This window comes from Kwoniella botswanensis, chromosome 1 (assembly GCF_036426115.1).
Source record: "Kwoniella botswanensis chromosome 1, complete sequence".
Lineage (NCBI taxonomy): Eukaryota > Fungi > Basidiomycota > Tremellomycetes > Tremellales > Cryptococcaceae > Kwoniella > Kwoniella botswanensis.
Window position 1 is genome coordinate 2634292 of NC_088599.1, and position 18689 is coordinate 2652980.

The 18689-nt window shown below is 45.1% G+C and overlaps 9 protein-coding genes across 9 annotated transcripts; 7 read left to right on the plus strand and 2 right to left on the minus strand.

Annotated features, from left to right (window-relative positions):
- Nucleotides 1–5: 5 nt before the first annotated feature.
- On the plus strand, nucleotides 6–1429 carry L199_001020 (uncharacterized protein; the record flags this gene model as incomplete). The annotated part of the gene is made up of 9 exons (XM_064886777.1): nucleotides 6–19; nucleotides 113–152; nucleotides 213–228; nucleotides 300–325; nucleotides 391–696; nucleotides 888–946; nucleotides 1013–1115; nucleotides 1182–1277; nucleotides 1355–1429. The coding sequence occupies 9 exons, from the start codon at nucleotides 6–8 to the stop codon at nucleotides 1427–1429; spliced, it is 735 nt and encodes a 244-aa protein (XP_064742849.1).
- Nucleotides 1430–1621: 192 nt separating this feature from the next.
- L199_001021 (uncharacterized protein) lies at nucleotides 1622–2281 on the minus strand (the record flags this gene model as incomplete). The annotated part of the gene is made up of 1 exon (XM_064886778.1): nucleotides 1622–2281. One exon carries the CDS (start codon nucleotides 2279–2281, stop codon nucleotides 1622–1624), a length of 660 nt encoding a protein of 219 aa, XP_064742850.1.
- Nucleotides 2282–2759: 478 nt separating this feature from the next.
- L199_001022 (uncharacterized protein) lies at nucleotides 2760–3998 on the plus strand (the record flags this gene model as incomplete). The annotated part of the gene is made up of 2 exons (XM_064886779.1): nucleotides 2760–3145; nucleotides 3227–3998. 2 exons carry the CDS (start codon nucleotides 2760–2762, stop codon nucleotides 3996–3998), a joined length of 1158 nt encoding a protein of 385 aa, XP_064742851.1.
- A 666-nt stretch (nucleotides 3999–4664) lies between these two features.
- L199_001023 (uncharacterized protein) lies at nucleotides 4665–5672 on the plus strand (the record flags this gene model as incomplete). Its single annotated transcript, XM_064886780.1, has 2 exons — nucleotides 4665–4891; nucleotides 5018–5672. The coding sequence occupies 2 exons, from the start codon at nucleotides 4665–4667 to the stop codon at nucleotides 5670–5672; spliced, it is 882 nt and encodes a 293-aa protein (XP_064742852.1).
- Nucleotides 5673–7457: 1785 nt separating this feature from the next.
- Nucleotides 7458–8308, plus strand: L199_001024 (uncharacterized protein; the record flags this gene model as incomplete). The annotated part of the gene is made up of 3 exons (XM_064886781.1): nucleotides 7458–7591; nucleotides 7663–8012; nucleotides 8076–8308. The coding sequence occupies 3 exons, from the start codon at nucleotides 7458–7460 to the stop codon at nucleotides 8306–8308; spliced, it is 717 nt and encodes a 238-aa protein (XP_064742853.1).
- A 544-nt stretch (nucleotides 8309–8852) lies between these two features.
- On the plus strand, nucleotides 8853–9626 carry L199_001025 (uncharacterized protein; the record flags this gene model as incomplete). The annotated part of the gene is made up of 2 exons (XM_064886782.1): nucleotides 8853–8947; nucleotides 9011–9626. The coding sequence occupies 2 exons, from the start codon at nucleotides 8853–8855 to the stop codon at nucleotides 9624–9626; spliced, it is 711 nt and encodes a 236-aa protein (XP_064742854.1).
- Nucleotides 9627–9732: 106 nt separating this feature from the next.
- Nucleotides 9733–12128, minus strand: L199_001026 (protein disulfide-isomerase domain; the record flags this gene model as incomplete). The annotated part of the gene is made up of 12 exons (XM_064886783.1): nucleotides 9733–9873; nucleotides 9951–10121; nucleotides 10183–10228; nucleotides 10291–10736; nucleotides 10790–10895; nucleotides 10948–11031; nucleotides 11092–11209; nucleotides 11269–11288; nucleotides 11344–11614; nucleotides 11677–11820; nucleotides 11884–11909; nucleotides 11980–12128. The coding sequence occupies 12 exons, from the start codon at nucleotides 12126–12128 to the stop codon at nucleotides 9733–9735; spliced, it is 1722 nt and encodes a 573-aa protein (XP_064742855.1).
- Nucleotides 12129–12672: 544 nt separating this feature from the next.
- Nucleotides 12673–13687, plus strand: L199_001027 (uncharacterized protein; the record flags this gene model as incomplete). Its single annotated transcript, XM_064886784.1, has 4 exons — nucleotides 12673–12816; nucleotides 12917–13072; nucleotides 13137–13358; nucleotides 13484–13687. 4 exons carry the CDS (start codon nucleotides 12673–12675, stop codon nucleotides 13685–13687), a joined length of 726 nt encoding a protein of 241 aa, XP_064742856.1.
- Nucleotides 13688–14402: 715 nt separating this feature from the next.
- Nucleotides 14403–18452, plus strand: L199_001028 (uncharacterized protein; the record flags this gene model as incomplete). Its single annotated transcript, XM_064886785.1, has 21 exons — nucleotides 14403–14706; nucleotides 14769–14788; nucleotides 14850–14877; nucleotides 14933–14938; nucleotides 15002–15024; nucleotides 15087–15451; nucleotides 15509–15524; nucleotides 15579–15680; nucleotides 15734–16016; nucleotides 16072–16142; nucleotides 16196–16320; nucleotides 16377–16442; nucleotides 16496–16546; nucleotides 16603–16871; nucleotides 16929–16999; nucleotides 17048–17089; nucleotides 17142–17326; nucleotides 17390–17474; nucleotides 17539–17882; nucleotides 17942–18345; nucleotides 18406–18452. The coding sequence occupies 21 exons, from the start codon at nucleotides 14403–14405 to the stop codon at nucleotides 18450–18452; spliced, it is 2907 nt and encodes a 968-aa protein (XP_064742857.1).
- Nucleotides 18453–18689: the final 237 nt, after the last annotated feature.

The following is an 18689-nucleotide window of genomic DNA, read 5'->3' on the forward strand; positions in this document are numbered from 1 at the left end:
CAAAAATGTTCTTAACGAGGTGAGTTGTCGATGATCTCTTTGTTCACAATGAACAGTCTATCTTGGAAAGCCCATGGACGCTGTCATACTGATAACGATTACTCGTCTACAGATCCGAATACGATCGTGGTGTGAATACCTTCTCTCCGGAGGTGAGTCTCTTTGAGCCCTTACTAAGAGCTGTTGGCTGATATTCATCTAAATTGAATTAGGGTCGATTGTTCCAAGGTATGCCGTATAGCTAAATCAGTATTTTATGCGAGAAAGGTTATGCTAATCATGAACCTGAATATGATCAGTCGAGTATGCTATGGAAGCTATCAAAGTGAGCTATTTTCTAGCCTCTCACATCACTGATGAACAATAGCTCATTCGTTCAATCACTACCAGCTCGGTTCAACAACAGTTGGAATAACCACCCCTGAAGGAGTCGTCTTAGCAGTTGAGAAGAGAGTACCCTCCCCATTGTTAGAATCATCCTCAATCGAGAAGATCATGGAGATCGATTCGCATATCGGTACAGCCATGTCGGGTCTGACGGCAGATGCTCGAACGATGGTGGAACATGCTCGAGTGACCTCTCAAATGCACAACTTCACTTACGACGAGAAGATCGGTGTGGAAAGTTGTACTCAGGCTGTGTGTGATTTGGCATTGAGGTTTGGTGAGAGTGTTGAGGATGATGATGCTTTGATGGTAAGTAACCGTCCTTCTGCAAATCTGGATCTTGTCCTTCCTGTATCCTTGGTCTCCATGAGAGACTAGCGCTTCGCCATTGTCTGTCATCTTTGTCTCATGGACACATATCTGTATATCGGCTGCTGAACTTTTCCACGCCGTTATGTCCGTCTTAAAGTACTTGTACACTTACTAACCTCATTCTACAGTCCCGACCTTTCGGTGTAGCTCTCCTTATCGCTGGGATAGATGAGAAAGGACCACAATTGTGAGCTATACAAAACAACTCGTAGCATGTAAAGATGTGGCTCTGACAATTTTGCTCTTATCTCAGATACCACACCGATCCATCTGGTACCTTTGTGCGATACGACGCGAAAGCGATTGGTTCAGGTTCAGATGCAGCTCAACAATCCTTACAAGATGCTTTCCACAAGGTGAGTCGTACTTAGCTGGATACTGCAGAGTGATCCAGTACGATAGCTGATGGATGAGATGTACAGCAAATGACATTGATGGAAGCTCACTCGTTAGCTTTGAAAGTATTGAAGCAAGTTATGGAAGAGAAGTTAGATGAAAACAACGTTCAGCTTGCTCAGGTGAGTATCAAACCATCCCCATTCATCATTTCCTAAGTTCATGGATGTAAACGCTTATCGACACTCTCTTCACCCAGGTCACAAAATCAAAAGGATTCGAGATTTTGGGTGAGAATGAATTGAAAACTGTCATAGAGACACTTGCAGCATGAGGGAGGTAGAAGTAGGATCGAAGGAGAAGATTGTGTAGATGTAGATGCAGATGACATAAAATGCATGTTTATAACGATTAATGATGTCAGGTATACAATGTTGCAGGGTATATATCCATTATAGGTATTCAATTTGCATATGATAGTACCATTGAGTATTGGTTACTTTGGTTATCAAACAGAGTCAGATCGTCACTGATCCACTTTGAAGAACTTGATATTACTCCATTCCCACCTCGAAGCTCTTTCCCAAACACCTCCCATACCTTTCTTCCTCCCTTCTTCAGTCAAAAGTTCGTTCGCACCTGGATCTCTCAACTCAACCATTATACCGACTTTTACTTCCCCTTCCTTCCCCTTTAGCTCTACTGAAGACCACTCTAACCATAGACCTGTCCATCCCCCTGATCCTTTCCTGGTAGGTTCTCCAAGATGACTTACGAGATCTCTTCCTGTACTATTCGGCAGAAGCTTGAATGTGGTCTGTCGAGGTATGGATAGGGGCTTTTCACCTTCTTTCTTAGGTGGGAGGGACATACTATCTGTTGGAAAATGGAGTATGATCTCGGGTGGTGAGGAATATACAGGTGCTGGTTTCTGATTGGCTCGTTTAGGTTGAGGATGAGGTGATGGATTGTAGATGTCTATTGAGTCGAGTCCCTTAGCAGGATGAAATGCTAGTGAAAGACCGAGGGGATAGTAGTTGTGGTAGATCGTATCTGGGTATGACTTGATTTCAGGTTCTGGTAGAGGAGAAGCGGAGGAGAGTGATTGGAGGTAGGAGGTGAGGGAGGTGGATGAGGAGGGTTGGGAGAAGAGGGAGGCCAAGTCTGAGGGATCTAAGCTGGGCATATCGGTGGAGGAACGAGGGAGGGGTCCCGATGAAGTCGGATGCGACAGAGAGGAGAGGCTGCAAACGGCTGTATGGAACGACCGGATGATGGGTGCTTATTCAAGATGGAACTTTTGACGTGAGCATGAACATTGGCTTGTTTCAGGGTGAATAAAGTACACTCGTATCGCGAGGTGGAGGTCGTCCACTTTGAAACACGATCAACTCACACCGTAGACATCATTCAACCTCAACTGGGCCCGAGCGTATTCAGAGTTGAAAGTAGACATTCAACAGTCAGTTGATTCAACAAGACTTGTAAAAACATCACACCATTCCCTCCTTCTGTTCTGAAATCTCACTACCCATATGAACAGCTTTTCGATCTTGGTATAAGTGTGAGCATTTGGTATTTCAATTTACCTATCACGTATACTCAACTGATAAATATATCAACTGCGCTTCTCCCTCTCGAGACTAGCCCAGAAAACCTCCAACATGACCTTGACTTCTGGAGACCAATCTCTCCAGTCCTCCTCTATCAAGTCGGAAACACCTCTTAGTCCAGTCTCCCCTGCTGCCAAATCATCCAACAAATTTGACATCGACAGTATCATCCAGACTCTCGGGAATGCCAAGCAGCAATTGATCAACCTCCAAACCTCGTCTTCAGCTTCACCTACAACCACGAAGAACTCCAGGGGAAGAGAGGTCAAACCTCTTCCTCTTCCGAAAATAGACATTCCCAAAAGGCAAAAAGATGGATTAGCGGAAAAAGGAATAAAAGTCGACGACAAATACAATGATCCCAAAACGGATCTCATACTCGTCTCTTCGGATGGAACTGGGTTCATGGTTCAGTCAATCTATGTGAGAGCGGCAAGGTGAGTTGTATCAGAAACTTCGTCATCAACGTTGAAAATTGACAACTGACCTTAGAGTTCCTCTTGATTACAAACCAATAGTAAGATCCTCAATGACAAATGCCTCGCACTCGTCTCTTCCTTATCTCCCGATTCCACCATCGATTTCGATGACCCTTCAATCGAAAGAGCAACAACCATTCGATTCCTCCTCGACTTCATCCATGGCGATATACCCGAGCCCAAACACGAGCTTCTCGGTGTCTTCCGTCGAGCGATCCTTCTTGCCCAAAAATATGAATGCAAGCTCGTCTTATCAGCGATGAAGACTCTCGCCAAAACCTATCACGAAAATGGAGAAATCCCATTCACCGTTTTTGTTCTCGGAGCCAATTTGGGCGATGTTCAACTCTGTTCTAATGCTATTATGGATGGGGATGAGTCCCCTAAAAGGGGAACGGATAACCCTCCAGAGTGGTATGATCACGATGGAGATAGTGATATTGATGAGGGAGATCTCAATGAAGATGATGGTGAAGATGGGTTTGAAGACGATGATGATTCCACGATGGATCTTACTACTTGGCATACACAAGATATTCAACATGTTCCTGCAAAGTACCTCGCCGGACTTCTCAGAGCATCCAGACTTAGGAATCAACCTGGTAAAGATTGGTACGATGTCGCTCACAGATTTGAGGAACTCATGTCTCCGATCCAAAAGGTAGATCCGTCTACCAAGCAAAAAGAAAAGGATATGAAACATAAGGGAGTGGTGGCCAGAGAGAAGATCAAGGATATCAAAGTCAAACCGGTAGCTGACGGTGATACCAAGAAGAAGATAGATGCAAAGGAGTTGAAGTCGAAGAAATAGCGGGACTAGAGACTCATTTGAAGGGTCAAGGGAGATCGCCGGTGAATGGAGGAAATTAGTTGAGGATAGAAGCAAAGTTAGGAATTATAGCCTGTCTCGTGTGAACGAAATATAGTCAATGGTCTTTGTATGAATAATATCATCATGTACACGATACACGACTTTGTCACTCATTCTCTGAGCTGACGAGATCAGACTTTGCCGGCTGTATGTGTTCATGTGGTATGTGGTCTGTGCGACCATCAGAAAGGGTAACCAATGGATATATCAGGGAACAACACTGTTAGAATCTATCGTCTACTCCTCAACCTTTCTCATTTCTCTTATCGCTCTCATTTATTCCTCGTTCTTCTCTATAAATCAAAATCATAACAAACGAGATTTGACACTCACGTCGCAAGTCTCGGTAAGTGAAGTACTTCCCATCTCCCTACAATTAGGCAAGCACTATTCACTATTCGGAAGCTAAGTCTTCCTTATCTTCCTCGCCTCTTACCCCTCCCGACCACGCTTTCAGTATTCCCAAATTTTCCCCCTCTCAGTATGACCTTGAATCCTAGGGTCAGGGACCCATACAGACTCCCTAGCATGTCCCAGCCTCTTCCACTAGCCACTAATCGATCCTCGTTCACACCTGTACGTCTCAGTGATCAAGACACTTCCACCATGGCCACCGTTGATTCTCTCGAAGGTCCAAACGGAAAGATAGAGAATGTCAAGCCTCTCTCTTCCTCATCGACAGCTCATAGATTGGCAAGCGATCACACTCAATCTCCCAGTGAGGATGCTGAAAAGCTCGATGATCGATACAACGACCCTTCGGCAGATCTCAAGATTGTCTCTTCGGATGTAGTGGTGTTCAAGGTTAGATCTATCTATCTCAGAGCGGCAAGGTGAGCATCTAAACAGCTTGGCTTCCTCTTCCTGCACCTAAACTGTCAAATTCCTTGTGTACATATTCTGTATCACCACCCGAATTTTCCTTTTCGAGATTCTACTGAACGCTGACGTGATCACAGCAAAATTTTCGACGACAAGATCACCTCAGTTGCTACCACCTCCCATATGACTCTCAAGCTCGAAGACCAATCAATTGAACGAGCAACAGCCTTGCGATCACTCCTTGATTTCCTCCATGGTCGAATCGGTCACCTCGAATATGGAAATCTGGGTATTTTCCGTCGAACCATTCTTCTCGCCAAGAAATACGATTGTCAACTCGTCCTAACTGCTATGAGATCATTCGCTAGAACCCTGACCGAGAAATCTTACAGCAGTTATCGCTTCGTCTTAGGATCTAATTTGGATGATATTCAACTCTGTTCTCGAGCCATCAGTACTGCAGAATGTGAGGTTTGGGGCAAAGACGACGAAGGAAGAGACTGTCCCGTAGAATGGTACGACTACCCACTTGGTGAACTGTACTCGAACGATCAACATGGCACAAGATACGGAGAGTGCTCTTTGGATCCTTCCACTTGGGATATTGAAGAAATACGGCAAGTTCCTACCAGATACCTCGCTGGACTCTTAAGAGCCACCCGGGTGGTGTATCGAAAGGGTGGTACTTGGAAAGCTGCTGCTGCCAGATTCAGAAAGGTCATGGAACCGTTCGATACTGATTCAGAAGATAATGCTGTCGATGAGGATGGAGACGAAGGGATGTCAAGCTAAGTAAGAGCGCATGGTAGGAAAGGTTGAAATGGGACGAAGAACTGTCAAACGCCATGAGCCTGGAAAGTCAACAGACCAAAATATTACAGTTGGTCTGAAGTAAGATATCAAAGTAGCTACGAGCGTATCAAAAAGATTACATAGTTTTTGAGATATCCAGTTATTCACTTTGTTCTGTGATATAGTATGTACCGATCTTATAGTAAACCTATAACAGGTATATGTATGTGTATATATTTACTGTCTCAATATGAGATTCCTGTTGCGCTGACGAGATCGCAATTGACGCTCGGATCACCCACCATCACAAATATGTTTACTGTACATCCTATGAAGAGTGCTGTGAGTCAAATTTGCCGCTCTGGTCGTCGAGTCAGTCATACAAACACAACATATCACTGTCCATTTCACTTCTTTCTTTCGCCCTCTCTCTTCCTCCTCTACCTAATGAGAAGATCAGCATTCTGGTCAGTATCTCCTACAATTTCCAATAGTGAGTCACCAACCATCTCTTCCGATCAACGTCCGATAACACCCTTTTCCACGGGACAAAATCTTTGAGCTGATATGATACTGCACAACCCAGTCAATTCAGCTCCCTTCTCAATACACTTTCGACTTCTCAACATGCCTGACGCTCTTTCATCCAACTCGGAGCCAGGAGTGGATCCCTCCTATAACGATCCAGAAGCAGACTTCATGCTTGTTTCATCCGATAATGTTGCTTTTAAACTCACAAGTTTTACCTTTTGGCTCACAAGTATGTCCCAGCCTCATAACTACTATCATAAGACCTGAAATGTACCGTTTCATTCAATCAGCGCGATCTTTCGAGACATGATTTCCAGCTGTTCAACCTCTGGCGAGACGACAAATCGATTGGAATTCACAGACTCTCAAACCGAACATTCAAATACTATCACTATATTTCTCAATACCATCTATGGTCGACCGTTGAACTTGGTCAGAGACTCTCTCGGTCCATTCCGAGACTGTATTCAATTCTGCAAAAAGTACGATTGCGAAATCCTGTTAACAGCTCTTCGAGCTCACGCCGTAGCGTTCCTCGATCAATACATCTCTCGACATTACATATTCATCATTGCTGCTGAGTTGGACGACATCGATTTGGCTTCAAGAGCCATATCTACGGTAGATGAATGGCATTGGCCTCCCGATAAGGTCATTCCCGATCCACCACGATGGAGGACCTCTGGGGAAGTGGAAGAAAGCAAAACTTCTACATCATTGGGTCTTAGCAAAGGAGCGGGAGTACTCGAAATCACTTTTTGGCCTATCTGGGAGTTCCATCGTGTCCCTTTACCATATGTTATACGATTGATGAAAGTGGGAAGGAAGTTCAGTTTGGCGAAAGGTAGCGACAACGATATTCCTGCGGGTAGATATTTCAAGGAGATCACGGAAGAGTGGCAGAAGGGAAGATTAATTGGTGTGTGTCTGTCTAGGAGTGTTGGTACGCACGGCGATCATTTGCTCACACACGCACGTACACACACACACACACACCCAACAGCATGATCCTTCCTGGATTATCACCTTCCTTCATCTCTTTGGCTCTCGTCTTATCTAACTAGAAGTGACACATCGAATCCAGCTGCATCCAACATCCAAATACTCAATATACAGTTCCGCCATTACAAATCTCCCTTACAGCACATTATTCAGCTTCGCCACACTCGACAATTACAATTTGCTCTATTCAAGGAAGACATCATCCCCTTCCTCGCCCCCTAGCTCTACACAGTCAATCCATCTATCATCACTATGGAACTACCATCTACAGTTACGAGCGACTTAGAATTCGACCCAACGTACTCAGACCAAGGAGCAGAATTTACTCTCGTCTCATCGGATAGTGTAGCTTTCAAAGTGCACAAATACTATCTCCAAGCTCACAGGTATGTATTTTTTCGTATCAATTAACTAAAAAGGTGATCTTACACACTACTAACTTTTGTTTGATCAGTAGTACTGTATTTCGAGATATGATCTCCAATTGTGACCTTGATTCCCATCTCAATGAAGAAAATCACAATCGATTGGAATTCACAGATCCTCAAATCGAACACTCAACAACACTCACTATCTTCCTCAATCTGGTATATAATCGACCACTGAATCTATCCCGAGATTCCCTCGGTCCATTTAGGAATTTAATTGGATTCGCTAAGAAATACGATTGTCGAATGGTCTTACCAACCATGAAATCACTTGCTAGACAATTCCTAGATCAATATATCTCCCCTCATTATGTTTTCATCGTTGCAGCCGAGCTGGACGATATAGATCTAGCCTCCGACTGCATCATCAAAGGAACCAGTTGGGTCTGGCCAAAAGATTCGGACCGACCTGATCCCCCTCATTGGTGAACTTCGGATGAAGTGGCGGAAAGTGAACGTGAAAGTGAAGGAGAGGTTAATTTGGGAATTTCAAGAGGTGCTGGTGTTTTGGAAGTTACTTCATGGCCTATTTGGGAATTACACCGAGTACCGATATCTGATTTGGTTGGACTGATGAGGACGGGAAGAATGTGTATGGTGACTGCGCGTGGGGGTGATGGTGTTCAGGCGAGTCAGGATTTCAAGAAGATCATGAAAGCTTGTCAAGGGAAGTAGTCAAATAAAACGGAAGGGTGGTCAGGTGTAAATATACAGTATTGTGTGATCGGTAGTCCCTTTGGACGAAATCTACATGTATGAAACTTCGATTGACTGTATCGACGAGCGTTAAAAACCTCGGTTTCATATCCGGAAAACCCACTTCCTTCCTCGTGCAGAATGGTCAGGTCGTGCCAGGTGGAGCTAACGAGTTCACGATCTGTGCGTGTGTATGTGATTTCTTGGGCGTCTGTGCTTTGGTCGAGATGATTGTGTGGACATTCAGGGATCGAATGTCATATTCTATCGAAATGATCTCGTCTTTTTGTCTTTTCCTTCCTTGATCCATCTGTCCAGCTACTCATCTATCTCAACAACATCGATATACTTTGTACCAGGGTAAGCATTTCTATGCAAGTAACTTGGATGACATATAGATAGCACTGCTCAACCCACATGCTCCTCTCCTTGTACCAGAGGTGAAGCTGATTTTGTGATTGTTCCCATCGAGCTTCCCCATTTGAACCAGATGCTTGAAGACTCCAAAATTCCCGAGCCAACGATGGATCAAATTTACAGCGACTCAGACGCCGATTTAACCTTGATCTCTTCGGACAATGTTGCCTTTAGGGTGTATGCCTTCCACTTAGGCACTAGGTAAGCTCTGCTCATCACTGCAGGCTACGATAAGTATAGCTCACTTTTCTGGAATCTTGGCAGTCCCGTTCTGATGGATATGATCAAAGTTCTACCTCGGTGTAAATCCGACATTCCGTTCTCGGACTCACAAATGGAAGATTCGCACACCATCCGATACCTTTTGAACATTCTTCATAACAATCATTCGGAGCTTGACTGGAATACATTGGGATTTTTCAGAAATACCATATCTTTCGTGAAGAAATACGAGATGATCTTAGTCCAATCGTTCCTTTCTGTACAACTGCGACGATATCTGGAGAACGGCGGCGCGGAAAGATATTGCTTCATACTCGCAGCTGAACTTGACGATATCTCAATTGCGGCCGCCATCATCGAAAAGGGAGGAAGACAAATTTTTGTCAATAACGGTGACAAGTATTCTTCCGGGTGGTTCGATCAAGGACAAATTGTCGAGCGACAACGACTGATCGAAAGCGGCAAATGGGGTTTTGTCGATGGTTGTGCGATAATGAACCCAACAGCTTGGCCGCTATGGGAGCTACGACGTGTCCCATTCGAGTATGTCAATTCGCTTGGCCGAACTTACCAGCGGTTCCCCTTCGGTCATAAAACTTCAGATGTGCAAGCTGCCGCTCAATACTTCAAGCAACTCATGGAGGATTTGAAAGTCTAGTATTTCCGTTTGTAGGGTTCTTTGCGATACCATAATTCATGAATCGGTGGTATCATCTCGTATGCAGGGTATATATATCGAGCTATCTTACAAGATTATACCGATCTTAATCCAACCTGGGTCCTCCCACAGGTGTGCCATTATCCTTCATATCCCTGCCATTGCATTTCTGCAACAAGCCGACAAACAGTCCGACTGCCCCTACAAGCAAAACGAGGGCGAGCAATGGATGATCCACACTCATTTGCTATTTGTCAAAACCACATTGATCAGCTTTACTGACATCTGCTTGATATCATAGAGCTGAAAAAGGGGCTTGCTCACTCCGAAATTGATCAAAGTCGCAGCAGCACTTCTTGATCCCCATTCAAAGGTTGACTCTATCCTCTTGGGTCGGAGGAAGTGCTGGTATACTCCTTCCAGTACAGAGAATATACTTGCTCCGTCAAAGGTGATCTCAGTCCCTTCTATCGTGGTATCGTAATACTCATTTTGCTGCAACAAGCAATGGTCTTAATCATATTCCAGAATATTTGATACAAATGACGCGACTTACATGAGTATCGATGACAACAGCAGATGGCAGTTGAGATTTCTTGATACTATGGATGAGATAAGTAACGCTCATCAATCTATCACATCAATTTATATAGAGATTACTCACCTGTATTGCTGTTTCAACCAACCACTCCACTTCTCACCATCTACCCAAACGAACCAAACAGGTTGTGAGAAAGGTCTACCACCTCTTTTCCAAGCTTTAGCCACTTCTGCCAATTTCTCTTTCTCTTTCTGACCTTCATCTCCTTTATGCAAAGCTCCTAAAACCACCATAGCATGAGTATCGGAGTTGATTATAGCATTATAGTTGCTACCTGTCAGTTCGACTAGCGTAGGGAATCGATGTAATTGTATGAATCGTTTCAAGCTATCTTCCGATGCTGGGAAGGATAATGATCCGACCGGACGCGAGGAGTAGGAAGAGAACGCGAACAAGACTGATGTAGGAGGAGGGTTGGCTACTGACAGTTGTTGATAGAATTGAGGATCGGAAGAGGTATAAGCTGGTACAGCACCGAGAAGAGGCTCAAGAGCCGATTTTACGGATTTCTGACCAAGGGATGTGAGCAATGATCGGATTTTATGTAGAAAAGCAGACGTACCACGTCGGCTACGGTTGTATCATAATTCTGAAGATACAGGAAGAACGCTTCATCAGATTTGACTATAGAATCGAATTCTTCGAATTTGATGGACTGTAAAGTCGTACTGTTCCACAAGATCAGCTCATCACCCTGGAAGATAGATTGATTGTACTCACACTTGTACTGCCTTCTCAGCGAATGCTTTGAGTTTATCCAGAGATCTAGCTCCATTATGATCTGTTCTTGTACCGTGATGATACCTGATATTTCATTGACAATCAGTGATATTAAGTAGACCTCATAATAACAAAGTTACTCACATTCGAATGGTTGGGTATCCTTGTATTCCAGCATTTTTGCAAAAGCCTTTATGTTGCTCACAATCAACAGCAACTATGTTGAGCTTTCCCTTCATCGCTTCAGCCAGTTTTTCGTAGGCTACAGGATAGTCATCATTGTCAGTCGAGCAAGAATGAGGGAGTTTCAACGATACTTACTAGGTCTGAGCTTTTTACAGCTTACACGAGGATGATTTCAGTTCATCATCAAAGTCATCAAGTCGATGAACTCACTGTCCACACCAAGGAGCATAGAATTCTACCATGACAGGACCTTGCTCTTTGTACTCTTCGAACTGCTTCCGGTCGATCTCTATCACCTGCCCATCAGGATTCGGTCTACCACCAGTCGAACCATCTTGTTGCTCATCCTTCCCAGCCACTGAGTGGTTCTGAGTGTATTCGGCCACTTTCTCATTGATAAATCTCTCTAAATCTCCATATGATCTATCTCCAGTATAATGCGGTTTGGCTTCCCCATCAACGTATAGCATCAATTGAGGATCTGCAAGTATGTCAGCAGGATCGCGCTGCAGGTTCAAAGTAGTATACCAAGTCAATACTTACAGAATTTGATACCATTTGCATTACACAGATCACCTTGGGCTAAGCAATTCACCTGAGCCATATGAAATCCTGATAATCTCTCCAGATGCTGTTTGTCCTTGGCCATCTGAGTCCAAGTCGGTGCGAAAGCTCTACAGTGGGAACCTATTGCCCATATCCCGTCAGTTCTTGTCGTCAGGATCGAGAGTGGCCTTTAAGGAAGCTTACATTTCGGGGAAAAATGCTCGACGAGCCTATAGATGAGTAAGCACCGAATACATAAGCACGATGAGCTGATTTGTGGGGATAGGATTGATAGCTCACCATACGCCTCGAGCCGTCTCTGATCGGAAGTTGTCATCTGTTAACTGACGAAGTTCAAAGTCATCTCGTTTATCTATCGATGCTCCTGACGCGCCGCCGAGAGCCAAAGTCAAAGTCAAAGCTGAGAGGAGAAATTGAGGTATTCGCATTGAGTTTATGATTTTGTCAAGTCTACGATTGACCTTGACTAAACTTGACTGTGTGAACTTTGTTCAGGTGACGATGTATTGACGATATAGGTTGGATTCGAGATGGAGACCAAGTGTGACCTTGAGGATACGTGTATATAGTATACCAGTCGGTGCATCTCAACTACGACGATCATTTGATGTTCAGTTCTGACTTGACAACAACAGAGCGACACCAAAGGAGCGTTGCCCTGACCGTTACGTAAGAAGACACGTGGTCTGCTCCTACCAGCCTGCAGATACATGACGCCGCCAGGATCTCATTGATATTGCCTAAAGGTCATGTTGGTTATCTGTCAACAATAACTCATCTCATCTTCACCGCTGACACATACATCCACATATACCACATACCATCATAACATCAGCAACGGTCTGTTCGGCTGGATAGAAAAAGTCTGTAAGCACTGAACCATCATGAACATCCTAGTGAGATTGATTCCTTCCCACATGTTGGGTAGCGCTGAACGTCAACTTTGAATAGGATACCCTGTTTGGTCGATCAATGACCCCAGCTGAACGATTAAGGCAGCATCAGCGTTCACTGCAGAAGGCTCAGCGAGAGCTGGATAGGGAGAAGGGGAAGTTGGAAGCGCAAGAGAAGAAGACGATGGCTGATATCAAACGTAATGCTAAAGCTGGAAATATGGTAGGTCTGCCTGAAACTTCCTATGTCTAGTGTATATGACTATACCTCCACGTCGGTGAATCACGATCATATCGCTAATATGACTCTGCTTATCGATCAGAATGCATGTAAGATCCTCGCCAAAGATCTTGTGCGAACGAGAAGATATATACAGAAATTCACTCAAATGAGGGTACAACTTCAAGCCGTCTCGCTCAGAATGCAGACGTTAAGGAGTAATGAGCAGATGGCTACCGCAATGAAAGGTGCAACAAGGGTGAGTCAGCTTTGTGATTGTCAAATCTTTGTTAATTCAGCTGATCCGGTTTACGTGTACATAGGCAATGGGTCAGATGAATCGAAGTTTGAATCTCCCTCAAATACAGAAAATCATGAATGATTTCGAGAAAGAATCGTCTACCATGGATATGAAGGAAGAAATGATGTCTGACGCTGTCGATGATGCGATGGAAGATGAAGACGAGGGTGAAGGTGAAGAAGCAGAGAGTGATAAGATATTGAAAGAGGTTTTGGATGAGATTGGTATGAACATGAATGAATCGGTAAGTCCGCTTTCACGCGCCACGTGTTCATTCCTCTACAGTATGCCTCGCTTCCTGGCTTTGCAATCCGCTTTTGACGGAGTATGATCGTTGACCATGCGACCTCCTACTGTCCACCTCAACAGCTCGCCTCGGCTCCGACTGCCAATCCTCTTGCCAACGAACCCTTACAATCCTCACGGGTGCCAGTTGCCGAAGGTCTCGCATCTATGCCATCCGGTGGTGCCGATACACCCAAAGCATCGGGTGGTGGTGGTGGAGGTGGTGGTGGAATGAGTGCGGATGAAGCTGATTTGCAGAGAAGGTTGGACGCTTTGAGAAGAGACTAGAGATGGCTAGGCCTATTTACCTGTGTTCATATCGAGTCTTTAGCTCGTTACCGTCGATCTTAGGATGTTTCATACTTTAGTTGCACAGTTGTACCAGTATTCCGTCCAGTCTATGTATACCTGTGGGGGTCTTTATCTGATAAAAGTCGGAATGGGTTAACAAATACAGGGAGTTGAATGAGCAGCATCGGCCGAAATGAGTCAAAGTGCCACATGCGAGTGACATCCTCTTGTTGAGCTATGGTGGGACTCGGGATAGTCCGGAGTTATCGGCGTGATTATCCTTTCATTCAGGGTCATTGAGTCATGTTTGTGTCCCTGTGCGTACGAGGAATCCCATCATTTTTTTTATCAGATAACACGCATCTCCCTACTCAGAGGGAAAAAAGAAAGAACAAGTCCCGAGATGAAGAAGTAGCAATCAGGTTTAGGTTCCTTTGCTTGGACTTACAGTCATAGAGAATACCACTCCATATACACTCCAGCCCTGACTCATACTTCTTGTATCCCTTTTACATGCTCAACCGATACCAGTCTGGTCCACGAAACGCAACAAATCGAAACTCCCCATCCACACTCACCAACCTCGAAATTATCTCTTCATCCAATCATCTCGAGTGGACATTCGATCTTTATAGCATTTACCTCATGTCTTCTTTTTTAAACAACATTATACTTGAATCAACCATATAGGAACATCCTTCACAGCTAGGATATGGCTACTATTAGTCATACTTCACCATATTACCAGAGACCTTCTCCCTATATCAGGACATCGTCTCAAACACCTTTGACACCGTCTGCTCTGTCATACACCTCATACACGACACCTTCACCTCAAATCCCGAATTTCCCTACTGCATCGACATCGAACACACCAATGAAGAGACCGTTGCCTCCGGATGCACCGGGTCATTACCCTCCTCCTCCAGAGAGGAAATTCAGTACCGACTCCTCTCATCATCAGGACTCTACCGGAGGACAGAAAAAGAAAAGAATAAGCCTGAGTTGTGCTCAATGTGAGTGATGCAGTCTTCAGGTGAAGTATTTGCCGGTACTGGTCGCTGATCTCGCGTTGTAGGTGCAAAACGTAAACAGAAGGTGGGCATCTCGTCACGATAAAGGAGAGATGGTGTGACTGACGACGTGTGCTTCATAACAGTGTAATCGAGAATTTCCATGTAATCATTGTGAGTGTTATACCTACATTGGGATATGTGATATGCTGATGTTCTCACAACATAGGTGTTGGTAAGGCTCTTTCTGAACTCTGAGCTGGATGAAGCTCTGCATGCTAACCGTCTCCCCTCATAGCTCGGAAAGTACCTGAACTTTGTGTGAGCTCTGCCTACTTCCTTCCGGATAGCGCACGTGTTTCTGACGATCTTTGATCTCGTAGGTACCCTACAATCCTCAAGCCAATAATAACAATAGTTCCGGACCAGATCCTCATACGGCGCAAAGGCTTGATAGCATCGAAGCCGTACTATCGGTAGTTGTAAGACATACAGGTGGTATCGCTCAATACGATGCGATTCGAGATTGGATCTCATCATCTACATTTCAAAAGCATCTAGCTTCAGCTCCCTCGACACCATCCTCTCCTCATCATTTCCTCTCCCATAGTGGGTCCGCTGGACCATCTGGCTCGAGACCCACCCCCAACGGCTTTGAAGGAAATCAGGCGGAATTGGAAAGAGGCGCAAGTTCTGATGAAGATGGTTTGGCCAAAGTCGGGAAAGGATGGTTGGGAGAATTGGAAGGGTGAGCAATCCTGATGACCCAACTAGTGTGTCTGTGCTGACCTATCTCCCTATCTAGCGGACTTCCCGAGACTGTGAGTTGCCTTGCGCCCATATTTTCTCGAGGTAACATACTGATTTCTTCGCAGATGAACATCAATGATAAAGTGAAGATGAAGCTTGACATCCACGGCACACCCGCTGAGAATCTTCAAAGACTGATAACCGATTGTGGAGTCAGTCCTCATAAGGTCAGTCATACGGCCGAGCTCGAAGGGGAGTAAACTGATGATCGTTCGTTCAGGTGGCGGAACTAGTACAAGAGCTACCACCGAAGCATTTCGCGGATCGAATCGTCGATTGGTTTTTCGATAAATTGAATTTTGTCCGATATCCAATTGACGAGCGATCGTTCCGAGCGTCATACGAGGATCTGTACAATAGGTCGACGGCGGTCGATCCATCGAACGTACGAGCTTTACCTCTTGTGTTTATCGTCTTGGCTCTTGCGGTTAGGCAAGCACCTGACGAATGGGCAGGCGATGAGGAAACCAGAAAGTTGTCCAGTCTAAGGATGTACTGGAGTTGTGAGTCGATGTTCTCCGACTCGGTTCAGACAAATTGGCTGATGCGCTTACACAGCGAGACGGAGTATTCTTATTGCTACTGCAGTTCAATCGGAAAGTGTGGAATTGGTCATCACTCGACTACTTGTAAGCCTTATCCTCATGTTAGTTCTAACCCGGCTGACAAAACATTACCACAGAGTGCAATGTACCTGGTCTTGATACATGATCGACGACTTACTGAATGTTGGTCACAGCTTGGGGCTTCGCTCAGAACAGCACAAGCGATCGGTCTTCATCGTGATGGAACGAAACTCGGTCTAGAGTAAGTATGGAGCAACGATCGGTGAATGGCTGAAGCTAAAATGATGTCTCTGGCAGTCCTTTCCAAACGGAATATCGCAGACGCTTGTGGAGTTATTTGTATCATGCCGACAAGCTTTACAGGTAAGAATCGATCGCCTTCATCGATGCATTATTAGCTAACGCATCTCCCATAGTCTTGTGCTCGGTCGTCCACCCAGTATCTCAGATAGCTATACCGATACACAGTGAGTCATTATTGAACCGATTATCCTCTTCGTATCAGGCTAAGATCATATTCCAGACCACCTTCAAACATTGATCTGACAGAGTACAACCCCGCACTTGGTCTTCCACCACCACGACCTTTCAACGAGCCGACTCCGGCACTCTTCCTTATCCTGCGTAAGCGTTTAGCAGGAATCATAGGCAAAGTCGTCCACCACTTCCAGAAACTTAATGAGCCTGCTCAATACTCCGATGTAGAGAGACTGCAGCAGGATTTAGATGCCTTCGTTGATCAGCTACCACCCCATTTCCGGATGCATGATCCTGATAAGTCCCTTGATCAAGGTAGATAACATCTCGCTTCAAAGGGAGAAAGACTTTAGCTGACATTTTGGCTGTCAGTGCACTTTTGGCTACCTGTGCACAGGCTTATGTTATTAACGGAGGTTCTAGTAACCACCATAATCTTGCATGTGAGTCATGTGTTGTGCGGAAGTAATATTATGGCTGATCACTCTCAGCGACCCTGGCTTCTACGAAAACTGTCGAGCGATCGCTACGCCGTTAGTAACTTTCATTACGATCCTGGGTCCATTCACTGACGTCTTTCATTAGGCTTCTCGAACGGCTTGTTTCGAAGCTGCCAAGCTGGATTTCCACATCAGACAGGAGTTCCAACGAGATGTACCAGACTTCCGATTCCATGCGATAACAGGACAATTCAAGATGTTCAATAGCGCTATGATCGCAGGTATAAGTGCAATAATTGATCCTAGAGGAGCAGATGCTGATCAGATGAGGCAGGTCTTGCTTCATCGAGGAAGAGATCGAACTTTTTGGCTAATTATTGCTGTTCCAAACAGACGCATACTCACTACTTTCCTCGAGCAGAATCCATGGCACGAGGTGGCAAGTAAGGACGCTACCACGCGCAAGGAGGTCCAAATTGTGAGTAATGCTTCATCATTTCTGCCGCTGAATGTATGGCTAACTTCGAGACGTGCTTTGACAGATTCAAACACTTTCTCGACGAGCAGCTCAGATATTCGAAGATTCTTTCGGCCCAGGAGAGCTCAACACTCACGACAAAGATTCTGTGGCACTCTTATTAGCTCTCAGACAAAGCAACGATTCCTCAACTCATGCTAACGCCTATCCTCGAGGCGTACAACCGAGAGAGGACGCTCCAACTCCCGGTGGACCTGGCAATAATCAGTTTAGTAGACCTATGGCGCCACCTCGAACCTGGGGTAACATTGCTGGTGGAGGGGTACAATTCGCACCTGTCCATCATGGTGGTATCACCCAGAGTCCTGCTTCTACTGGTAGTCATGAGGATGATCATTCACAGAAATTGTGAGTTTACGGATGTATTTCACATGGAGATTTGTACATCAAGCTGACTTTTCTCATAGGCTCGATCACTGGATCAATGCCAATACATCCATGGCAGTAGGCTCGATCAATGGTGCTGTACCGGCAATCGACCCCATAGGCGGTATGGGCTATCTCCCTATTCCTTCGATGTCAACCCCTACCGCCGCACCAGGAGGACTGAACAACATGTCTCTTGGTCCTGGACCAGGTCTGGCGCCCACACCGGGATCTATGCCAGGTTATAACAATCAATTTGTCGAAGATACCCCTTCCTCCACCGTAGGATTCATCGGACCTCCAGGTGAATTTGGATATCCCAATCAATTTGGCTTGATGGGTGGTGTAGGTGATGTCGTGATGGGCAACGCACCTCTACCGGGTGGCATACCGATAGAGCCCGGAGCGGAGAATAGTGATGAATATTGGAATACCCTCATTGATGGTGAGTACCTGGTTCTGTATCTCATTTGCTGTTTAGAGAAAAGCTAATGATCAAAATCAGGGATTTTGGGAACAACATCGAACGTGCAACCAAATAGTGCGCCGTGAGAACCATTCGGGAGGGCTGCAAATTTACCTGGATCCATGGGATAGGAAGACTACAATCTTTTATAATTACGATAGTTTACGATACGAGATGTGCATGCAGTAGAGAGCTTGTAAGGCATGAATGAGTACAGTAGTATAGTTGACCAAGCATTAATCCAGCCGGCGATCACCGACGAATGAGTGTGACATTGCAATAACAAAATAACAAAATGAGCTGCTCATTTCCCACCACTCGCT